This window comes from Sitophilus oryzae, unplaced genomic scaffold, assembly GCF_002938485.1.
Source record: "Sitophilus oryzae breed Bouriz unplaced genomic scaffold, Soryzae_2.0 scaffold_857_pilon_pilon, whole genome shotgun sequence".
Classification (NCBI taxonomy): Eukaryota; Metazoa; Arthropoda; class Insecta; order Coleoptera; family Curculionidae; genus Sitophilus; species Sitophilus oryzae.
Genome location: NW_022147480.1, coordinates 3259475 through 3271422, shown reverse-complemented (window position 1 = coordinate 3271422; position 11948 = coordinate 3259475). Strand labels below are relative to the sequence as shown.

Here is an 11948-nt window from a genome sequence, read left to right as displayed (position 1 = left end):
AACCTTTTATTTAATCAAGTGTGCAGGAAAACCTAAATTACTCTGTATTTACAACGTATGTATGCCTTGTTTTGGGGATGTTTTTGTTACAAATAATAGACAAAAGCTACTAAATATTTTATTCAATTTATTTATACTCAAAACTAGTACAAGATTACAAAACTACGAAAACTAAAATAAATCATGACAGAAATTAAGAGTACGTCCCATGATCAGTAGGTATTATCTCATACTAATCGGTACGACACGTGCCAACTGTTACATTGCCTTCGACGTGTGTCGATTCTAAATCGATAAAGTCGTTGTTGAGATAGACGTTCTTGATGCAGCCAACGAAAGAGGTTCGTGACGTGATGCCCCTAACCCTCTTGATGAATTTGTGCCCTCCCAGAAAGAGGGCGCTGCCAGTGTTGCTCGAAATGACAGAACTGGGTCCGATCTGGGGATCGGTGAACACTTTGTCCACGGAGAGAGTCACTACGTTCTTCGATTTGACAGCTGAAATACGGAACAAAATATTATAACATGTTTTCAGGGCTAAAATTTAAGTTTATTTCTTAAAAATTATATGACACGTGTATCAGTGTCAAAGATAGAGACAGTTCGTATACAGGGTATTTCTCAAAAGTGACTCAACTCTATATAACTTTTTTATTAATTCAGATAAAACCCGCACTTTGGTATACCGGGTGCGTCTCAAGAATGGCTCACCTCTATAACTTTTTTATTTTTCCAGATAAAAAAACGAGATTTGGTATGTTAGTGTATGACATAAATTAGGATTGATTGACGTATTCTATTGTTTTCGGTCACTTCCTGTTTCACCGGAAACGACTATAACTTTTGATTTTTAAATAGCTCCCTCTATATGTTTTTACTTTATTCGATAGAAAATAACACTCTGAATAGAATGACATATCATATAAAACAAATACAAAATAACAAGTGTGTGGTATCAAATTATTCGTAAAAAAATGCCTTTTCAAAATATGCTAATGAGCCACCCTCGTTCCATTTGAAAAAATTGAGATATGATTCAAAATACGATTTGAACATTTTCTAACTGGCCAGGACAAGACACTAAAAACATTAGACGATCAAATCTATTTTCCAAGGCTCCTTTATTAGGAATTAGTGTTTTTAACATACCCATAGCACTCTAGATTGAATTTTAAAATAGTATTTTTTATTAAGCGAGAATCTCAAAAGTTGACATATGATATGTCATTCTATTCAAAATGTCATTTTCTATCGAATAAAGGAAAAAAATACCGAAGGTGCCATTTAAAAATCAAAAGTTGCAGTCATTTCCGGTGAAACAGGAAGTGACCAAAAACAATTGAATACGTCAATCAATACTAATTTATGTCATATAGTAACATACCAAATCTCGTTTCTTTATCTGAAAAAATAAAAAAGTTATAGGGGGTGAGCCACTTTTGAGACACACCCGGTATTAGTATATGACAAATTAGGATTTATTGACGTATTCAGTTGTTTTCAGTCCCTTCCTGTTTCACCAGAATTGACTACAACTTTTGATAGAAAATTATATTCTGAATAGAATAACATATCATATGTCAACTTTTGACATTTTCAATTAAAAAAAAAATAACATTTTAAATTTCAATTTAGTGTGCCAAAATATCAAGTGTGTGGTACCAAATTATTCGTAAAGAATGTCTTTTCCAAAAAATATGCTAATGAGCCACCCTCGTTCCATTTGAAAAGATTGAGTTATGATTAAAAAAAATAGTGGTAAATTTTTTAAACGAGAATGTCAAAAGTTGACATATTATATGATATGTCATTCAATTCAGTGTCATTGTATCGATTAAAGTAAAAAAAATACCGGGGGTACCATTTAAAAAATAAAGTTGTAGTAATTTCCGGTGAAACAGGAAATGACCGAATACAGTTGAATACGTCAATCACTCCTGATTTATGTCATTCACGATGAAGTGGTTTTAAAAAAAAGCCAACTTATTTGGCTACAAAAGGCTTAAAAAATCATCAAAATCTACTATAGTAAACGCCACGAATGTTTGGGAGTGATTCATCGCTTGATGAAGTTAGAATCGACACGCGCGCTATCATTTTTACATTAAAAACGTAAATTTTTACCGCAGACGTAGGTTTCTAAAGGCCCGGTCTAATCATCTGCCTGCGCTCCTCCTACTTATTCTAAAATGTTAGCGTGATTGACAAAGACGATACTATATCGCGTTTCTTTGATTGATTCGTTTTTGTGCATCAGTCCATTGGTGTGACTAATGGGGCATTCCATTTTATATTTATAATCAAATATATGTTTTGACAAGACTTTGACAGTTAAAACAACAAATTACAATAGATTATATATTGATTATTATAATGACTTGAAACACCACGGCACTGGAATTAAGTTTTATGTGCCCTTGAACAGATTAGTTCACATGGTAGCGACCGATAAATCACTCCCAAACATTCGTGGCGTTTACTATACCTATTAGAGCAAAATATATTGGAAGTTCAAATTAAATAAAAAATATTATTTGAGGAAAAGCCGACTACAACTCACCTTGTATTTCGTGCCATTGGCCGTCGCACAAAGAAAAACTGTCGTTTCCAGGTGGAATATAAGTGGTTGTGATATTGGCTTTTCCATTGTCAACTGTAAGACGCAAATTGCCATGCGCCATTTCCAATACCACACAATCTCTTTTACCATGAACCGCTATCAGCAGACCTAAAATAAAGATTATGCATTTGATAATAGTCGAACCTTCAACGTGAGACCCACTATGTTTAAAAAAATTGGTCAAGTGCGAGAAGGGTTCCGTACCATTCATTATCTATACAACATTAGACACTATATTATTATAAACTTATTTTCGTATATAAGTAATTTTAAAAAAAATGAAGAAACACATTACTAAAAATTGTATTAATCAATAATAAATATGTAAAAGTAAAAATAAATATGTAAAAATAAGTAAAATTTCAAAAAAAAGACTAACTTTAAGTCAACTTGACTAAGATTCGAACCTGTTAGGCCTTACTACGGTTTTCCAACGTCTAAGCAGCGTAAAGTCCTAACGCTTTAACCATTTACTATGGGGGAGGACTTCAGAAAGATTCTATAATAGTTCTTACTTAAAAATGTGTTTAGTGAAATACTTGTTTATCGTATAAACATTTATTTTTCTGTTTTTAGTATTTTGTTCTTATAACGGCAACATAGATACATTATCTGTAAAAATTTCCAATCTACCTTTTGTTTCTCTGTGTAGTAACTTAATTGAGTTTTCATTAATTTTGTGATTATTTACTATACAATGAGTTGCAAGACCAGAACTATGCTGGAGATTATTAATAGACTTTACATGTTCTTTAATCCTTATATCTAAATTTCTACCTGTTTGGCCTATGTACACGGCATCACAATCATTGCAATCCACCCTATATACACCCGACTTATTTTTGACATTAGTTTTTTCTTTATTATTTAATAAAATTTGACCTAAATTTCTTTTATTTACGTTAATAGTTTTACAACCTATTTTATTGAGATTATTTGATATTTTGTTAGTTAAATTAGGAATGTAGTTTAAAAGTCGATAATTGTTATTGTCTTTAGAATTAGCGAAATAAAAATTTTTCATTAATATTTTCTTTTGTTTTTTCTTTAGCATATTATCAATAAGGGAACATTTATATCCATTGTTGATGGCGATTTGTTTAATAATATTTAACTCTTTTTTAAATTCTCTGGGCTCAGTGGAAGCATTACTAATCTATTAAACTATAAACTATGAAATATTAACAAAGAAAATATTAATGAAAAATTACATTCGCAATTTAAAGACAATATCGACAATTTAACATGCTTTCAACATTCTAATTTAACTGTAACAAATTATCAAATATCTCAATGTAGGATGTAAAACTATTAACCAAATAAAAGAAATTTAGACAAATAATAAAGGCAAAAACAAGTCAAAGTATAAACGAAACAATGCCTAGGATGGAAGCCCAGGCAAAATTAATAAGATGCCTGACCTCAAGCATACTCAAATACTAAAATCTGTTAAAAACGAAAATAATGTTAACGACCAACAAGGATTTCTAAACACATTTTTTATTACCCCTATTGTAAACTCTCTGAACCCACCCCCATAGTAAATATATATAGTTACAGTGTAGTTAGACGATTAGTTCTTAAAAAACTCTTGAAAAAGGCCTAACAAGCCGAAACATATATGTTGAGTAAAAGTTACTCTTATTAAAAGTTTTTTGAAACATCTAAAAGCGTGCTTTATTAAAATACTAATATTTCAACGATGTTTCATAAGGAACCAACCACAGCTTCAGTACAATTTATCAATAATAAATATGTAAAAAGTAAAAATAAATATGTAAAAATAAGTAAAATTTCAAAAAAAAGACTAAAAAAAGTCGCCTTGACTAAGATTCGAACCTGCCTTACTACGGCCCCAACGTCACAGCAGCGTAAAGTCCTAACGCTTTAACCACGCGGCCACCGAGGACTTGAAAGATTCTATATAAAGTTCTTACTTAAAAGATAATGTTTAGTGAAAGTACTTTTTTATCTATAAACATTTATTTAATTCTGTTTTTAGTATTTGTTCTTATAGCGGCAACATAGATACATTATCTGTAAAAATTTCAACTGTCTAGCTATAACGGTTCATAAGATAGACCTTTGTAACAGACGAACGGACGGACGGACAGCGAAGTCTTAATAATAGGGGGTTCCCGTTTTTACCCTTTGGGTACGGAACCCAAAAAAATACAACTCAAGTTAACAGAATGAAGTGAAAAATATGAATGTACCAACTCACCTGAGTTTACTCTGGGTTTGATGTCCATCTTAATATTGAACATTTGACCTACATTGTACCTTTCTTTCAGTTTGACGAAAGTACCTGGACCGCCACCGAAATATGTACCAAACTGAAATGAACATTTTAAACTAATTATCGTTTGAGCCCATTAATAATAATAAAAAATACATGCAACCCATATCACACTCTACGTCCTGAATGATATTAACAAAGTGGTCAACGTGGTCAACAAAAAGCATAACGAATTAATCATAAACGTAATAAAAAATATTTTTACATTAATTTAATCTTTACCTCAACATTATCTGAACATGGTATAACTCCAGTTTCCTTAGGGTTCTCCATAGGTTTGTTATTCATATGGAAATTTCTAATGCAGCCTTTAAATTGCGCTGTGGTATTCTGAAAAAAAATATCATATAGTAAAGTTGTAGTGTAATGTCACGACTTATGATTTTGTTAGTTTCCTGATATTTGACAGAGTTTGAAATCATTCTTTTACTAACGAACTATAAATTATTAAAATTAAGAATAGTTAAATATGCGAAAGACGTTTTTTATACGAATCTGAATTATTGTTGGCGGCAACTATATAATCTACTTTTCCTTTTATATAATCTATTTTTTGTACCGTGTGAGATATTTAAAGAGGACGAGTTTATACTTACCAGATTTTGCAAGACTTGCTCTGTAGCATCCGGATGGATTCCTCCGAGGTAGAAAGGTATGTGAAGATCCAAGGTCTGCGTCTTGTGAACGCTTCTGCCAGGAATATCCTTGTTGTCTATTATCAGTTTGCCTTCCGAGCCTTGCCTGCTAAACTGTACGTAATGCCATTCGTTGTCATTGTAAGCCAGATCAGACTTGATCACCAAAGGAGGATTTTCGGTTTTGAATGTGAACACCAGCTGAAATTGTGTGCATCAATTTATGATCAATACATATAATAAAGTAGAAGTAGAAGTTCAAAAAGGCTGTAGTTGCCTATTTATTTATAGGAAAAAATCAATGCTAAAAAAGTTTTTGTTTCTATGTCATAGTCATCATATACCATTTCAGCAACCAACCATGTAACTACTTAATTATTTCGTTGATCGTTGATGAATGTTAGATACAATTAATGAAACTGTTGTTTCGATTGTCTTGACAATAATTAAAATAGTGTGAAAGGATTTATATAAAATATTAATAACAATATTAAATTACAAAAGGTTCATTCCACAGAGATTCGAACCCGCGACGGTGGAGATCTACTAATCAGGATCAACCGGAAGTTAAGTCAGCCATATTGGGACCTTTCGCAGTGCCATCAATTTCCTTACTCATTTTTACTCAATATATACAACTAATAAAGGTGCGTCCACATTGCTCGTAATCCTGATCGCACTCTTGCTTCTGATTGTGCTTGCGCTTCCTGTTTGTCGTGTTTCTCAAGATCTTTCGGATCGCAAGCAACGGCGTCCTCATTGTAATATTGTTGCGTTCGTGCTGTTCGGACATGGATGATATATATCGAATTATTGTTAATAGCGGCTGCTAGTGCGATCATTATTGCAAAACGAAGGAGACAACGAGGAAAAAAGGCGGTGTTAGATGCCTTATAATTTCAAAAGTAGATCCCAACACAGTCAAAGTAAACTTCTACGCGATTTACAGAGAGAATGTTTTTTAATAATTTTTATCGCATGTCCTCTACTCATTTTGAAAGACTTATTAACTTAGTTGGCCCCCGTATAGAAAGAAAAAATACAACTTTTAGGAAATGTATTCCAGTTAAAGAAAGAGTTCAAGAAAGATAACCGTAACATTAAGATTCCTTGCAACTGGAGACTCACATACCAGTTTAGGTTATTTATTCGAAGTTTCCAAGCAAAACATTTCCAAAATAGTACTAGGCGTATGCCAAAATATAAATAAAGTTCTCAAAGATCAGATTAAGATAAGTGGGCAATATAAATATAGTTATATTTTATTAAAGGTATATTTAATATTATTAATCCAAGAACAAAACACAAATATTTGTAATTCTGAACAAAAAAAGAAGAAAAATCTCATGGTAGTATCATCATACTGCAGTAAATACCGAATCCTACGAATAAAACCAAACTAAAAGCTAAACAAACAACGCAAAAAGCTCGAGCGCTTCGAACCGCCGCGCCGTAAAGTATGCTCGCATGGCTTCGAAGAATCTCTTTGATGTACCGCGACAGAGAACAGTCGAAACTGGCATTTTATGTGATCGCAAGCAGGTGGAGCACCGCGAGCGCCGCGAACATCTCGCTCCGACCGTTTACCATGTTTTTCGTGTTTCACGTATTCGTTCGGCCTGCTTGCGAGCAATGTGGACGCACCTTAATACATAAACATTCTGAATATGGAAATTTACTTACGTAAGAATCAGACAGAAGCAGGGAAGCATACTGTTTGTGGCCCTTGATATCAGACACGTAGAAAAGAATACCGTTCGGTTCTGACGTTTTAAATTCCAACGAAAAATCGAAGGATTTCCTGAATTTGCCCCTCGGAGTGTTGTATTCCATTCTGCTGTTAGGTTGAGCTCCGAACCTGTGTCCGTTTAGCTTCAGATCTTCTCTTGGAGGATTGGCTGGCAAGGCACATCCTGATTGAGCAGGCTAAAACAGGACAAATAAAAATATATGTTCTATAATAATATGCATCTATCCAAAAAAATCCTTATGGGTTTTTCGCCACTGCACTGCAAGAAAAATCTACAAAATAAAATAGTTATTTTTTGTAAACACTTCTGGCGTTAAACCTAAACGGACGCTGCTTGTCAGAAGTTGTGTTCACCACTCTGAGTAACTAACTGACTTCTGTATAGGCTTGGTGCATTTCAGTTGATTTCAACAAATTCCGACCGCAGCGCTTCAACGGCAAAAATCAGAAGTTATCCGTACCTATTTCACGCCGCCGTCATGTTGATCGCTTTAAAATAAAATTTAAATCGTGTTTTTTTTCATAATCTTTAAGTATTTTAGTTTTTTGCTAGTGCACAGGTACGAAATTTGTATGATGTAACGCTGTTTCGAGTAGTAAAAAATAAATGAAAAAGAATTCCAACTAGGCGCGCGTTATGACAATTTCAAATGTTAATAGAATTGCCGAAAAAATGTTAACGCGTAAAGGAGAGCGTAATTAGGGCGTTGTTGGATGCAATAACATTTAATAATTCAACTTTCCCGGATATTCAACTCGCTCGAAACAACATTTTATAGCGTTATAGTTTCTCACACCGATTTGATCAAAAGCAAAAATGGATTCAAGCAGTTCGACGAAACAAGTGAGTAAACAAAGTGTTCATTACATAATCAAAGAATTAAATAGACATATACTATGAGAGGATAAATATAATTTGCAATATTAATGGTATACTTTTTTAATCAACTAGTGATTAAATGTTTTGTTTTATGAACATCTTCTAAAATTATAATTATGTACCTTTAAAAAATTTCGTTATAGCCGAAATAACCCCAATTATTCCCCACTAGCAAAACCGGTGATTAAAGCTATGCTCGCTACCGTAGTTGAACTCATCTTTTTAGATGAGTTAAAACAACTTTTTAGTTGTTTTAACTGGGATAATTAGAAGTTAGACCTCTCTCTCTCTCTCTCTCTCTCTTCTGAAGATATCAAAATATTTACTTTTTTATTTTTATTTTTAGAATTTTCACAAATTATACTTCCTAACACTTTTAGAATGATTAAATAATATTTTTTTTGTATTCTCGCTATTTAAACTCGTTTATTTGTAAGTATTAGCTGTTTACGATATTCTCCGATGGTGGCAGCACCGGCGGAGAATGCACCAAGCCTATACTCTTTTGTATTAATCTTGTCATCCGGTTGTTACATAATTAGGGTGTATTCCGTTGCTTACCTTGGGTATGGTTATATGTTCCGTTTCTATCGGTTTCTTGAAAGCTTTCTTATTACGGAACACGGTTCCTGAAAAATTCGGTTATAACTGTCACCAAACTAACCAGCGCGACAAGGCTGGTTTTTCCGGCTTTGTTTGTCAATCAATGTCATTTATGTGACAGAAATCAAGCAAATATTGGAAGTCCGAGTGAAATTCTCATTTAATTTCTAAAATTTGTAATAATATTTTGTATTTACATCCAAAAGCAATGGAGGTAGGCAGTAAAGGTAAATAAATTTCATTAACTAAATAGAATAACTAAAAGACCTAGAGGGAAGCGCGGATGACGCTCAAGCGAGGGCGGCTGACTGGTTCCGGAAAAATAACCTAGTTTTAAATGAGGCCAAAACAAACTGTGTAATTTTTTCTTTGAGGAGTGTGCCTGAGGACTGTCGCTTCTCCAGGGAATCTGTTCCATTTTTAGGGGTTCAGTTGGACAGTGAAATGAGATGGAATGCTCATATTGAGCAACTATGCAAGAAGCTAAGAAGCGCGCTCTCCGTTCTGCGTAATTTGTCAGGTACTGTTTCCTGTTGCGTATTGCGGACGGCTTACTACGCTCTTTTTCATTCTGTGATGTCCTACGCTGTTTTGGCTTGGGGTCACGCACCTCAGTGGCGCAGGGTTTTCGCGCTTCAGAGGAGGGCTGTGAGAGTTGTCGGAGGATTGGGCTACAGGGATGATTGCAGGGAAACCTTTAAAATGTTAAATATACTTACTCTCCCAAATCTTTATATATTGGAAAATCTATTATATGTTAAAGCCAATACGGAAAAATATCCCACAAATGCTCAGCACGGCTCTCATGACACTCGTAGGGCGGAGCACCTCAGTATCCCTATACATAGATTAGAAAGGTCTCGAGATGGACCTAGATACTGGGGTGTGAAGTTTTACAATAAACTCCCGGATGGGTATAAACTATTGTCCGATAAGGTGTTTAAGGGCAGGGTTCGTGGCTGGTTACTTGAAAATCCACTGTATGACACGAGGGAGTTTCTTTCAAGTGATATACATATTAATCTCACTTGATGGAAATTCCTTCTACAACAGAATGTGGGAACTGGAAACTCCCACCCTATATTTATATTACAATGTATTAACTAGAATATATAACTGGCATTGTATACCCATCTAATATGATGGTTTTAACTTTATGTCTTTTGTGTTAATTTTTAAGTTAATTGTGTTTTATATATGTATTTTATTTTATATTTTGACTTATGTACGCCACTATTTGTATGGTATTGACATCAATAAATTATTCTATTCTATTCTATTATATTATTCTAGAATGACTTTTTAGGACCATTTAAACTTATCATGCAGCCATTGTTTCTTAGAGTCAGGAACATGGAACATTTAAAGAAAACATGAAAAACAAGACAAGTAATCGTGAATGTTTTGTAAGCTATAAAAATATAAATATTGATTAGATTTGTTTATTTATTATTGATCTGTTTTAATATTGGCCTGCAAATCTTCATTTGAGCAGTCGAACGAGTTTAACAGTTTATTAATAAAGTACTTTTCAATATTAAAATCCACTGAAAAGAAGAAGCAAACGTAAAAGCAGAGAATATGTACATTAAAAATGCATAAAAGATAAATTTTATAATAAAGGTATTGAAATTTAGAAAACGTCAACATTTGACATTTCCAGTATTTTACCAAACCGTTCCGTATCAAACCGATGTTTTTCAGAAACCGCTCTTTACCGTAGTTTACCGGTCTGGTTCGCCTGGTTTTGCAACGGAATACAGCCTAAGAAGAAACTTCGGAATGTCATGGGGTTTTTGACAGGACATTGTCTCCTTAATGAACACCTCAGTAAATTGAAGCTAAGAAACAACGGGTTTGCACAAACTACTTGAGAGTATAAACACAGTTTAAAAATTTTATGACATTTGTATGAATCCTTAATTCTTACTTTAGGTGTTGTTAGTGGTGGCCTTGGTACGGGCCCTCTAGCTGCAGGTGTAACCGCAGGTTTTTCTGTCTGTTCTTGTTCAACTTTGGGCTGTTGCGTACCTGATTCAGGCAGTACGTCCAACCCACCATCACCACGGGCGTTGTTTACTAATAAACAAAAAAAAATTAGGTATTTCTTCTTCGTTTTGACACTTTAGTTTTGTTTTACGAGTTTTTGGTTTAACTGAATAATGGTGTTGTGATTCTTTAAGCTTAAACATTTTTACTAGCAGACCTTGCAGTCGAACATTGTTCTTTTTAGAACCTCTTTTAGTGCGAAGTGGACAAGATAGCTTAATAGTCGTAAAAAACTCCTCGCAACTTTATTAAAATATTCTGAACGGAAAAGCGGTAGTAATTTATGTCCCTTAAGTCCTTAAGTGCTGTTAAGGAGGTGAGTTTTGTCGACGTAAATAATTGTTTTTATATTTATAATTAATTTATTTTTGTTTCCTAAAAAATTTTGATTAAAAGAAAATATGTAAAAGTGAGCAACGCTGTGCCGGAAGTTTATTTGACATGAATAATAGGTAACTTACTATGATGGAACGGATCTTCTGTCACAATGGGAATTTCAGTAATTGGAGGCAATGTAGCTTCTTCGATAGGCGGCAATTCCGGTACTGAAATAATATAAATATATGCAGGTTGTTATACAGGGTGTTTCAAAACAAATGCGAAAAACGTCAGGGGGTGATTCCTTGTTCAAAATAAAGGGTAGTTTGCTTCATTAACATTGGATCAAAAGTCAACCATTAGGGAGATATCGCGGTACAAAGATGGCGGAAAAATAATGTTTTTATTTCTTATCTTGAAAACGAAAAGAGATAGACTAATGAAATTTTATGGAAGCATTACTGTTATGAAAACACACTTTCTGGTAATTTTTTCAATGTCAAATAAAATAATATTAGAAACATCCTAAAAATTGACAGCGGCCGACTAGATTTTTTCCTAAAAAAATTACAGCAGCCCACTAGATTCTTTATCTAAAAATGTTTTTTGTCCTGACATGTAATGCTTTACATTTTATTTTTTAATTTTAAATCGGTGAGTTTTATCGACAAAACACTAGAGATAAAAAGGTTTCTAAACAAACTAAACTATCCAAATCAATTTTTGCATGTGTTTGATAAGATTTTTCTTTAAAATTCGTTAACAAGAATAATAGGGGTAGTTTATTTCAACCC

General features: G+C 33.5%; 1 protein-coding gene across 1 annotated transcript in view; it reads right to left on the bottom strand.

The window, feature by feature from the left end:
• Positions 1–105: 105 nt before the first annotated feature.
• Positions 106–11948, bottom strand: part of LOC115889992 (laminin subunit alpha) — a 126615-nt gene continuing 114772 nt past the window's right edge. The window contains exons 50-57 of the mRNA XM_030910100.1: positions 11298–11381; positions 10718–10866; positions 7238–7480; positions 5516–5755; positions 5142–5249; positions 4845–4956; positions 2561–2728; positions 106–498 (exon numbers count right to left, since the gene is read on the bottom strand). Of these exons, the coding sequence (XP_030765960.1) occupies positions 233–498; positions 2561–2728; positions 4845–4956; positions 5142–5249; positions 5516–5755; positions 7238–7480; positions 10718–10866; positions 11298–11381 (1370 nt within the window). The 3' untranslated portion in view covers positions 106–232. The remainder of the gene's footprint in view (positions 499–2560; positions 2729–4844; positions 4957–5141; positions 5250–5515; positions 5756–7237; positions 7481–10717; positions 10867–11297; positions 11382–11948) is intronic.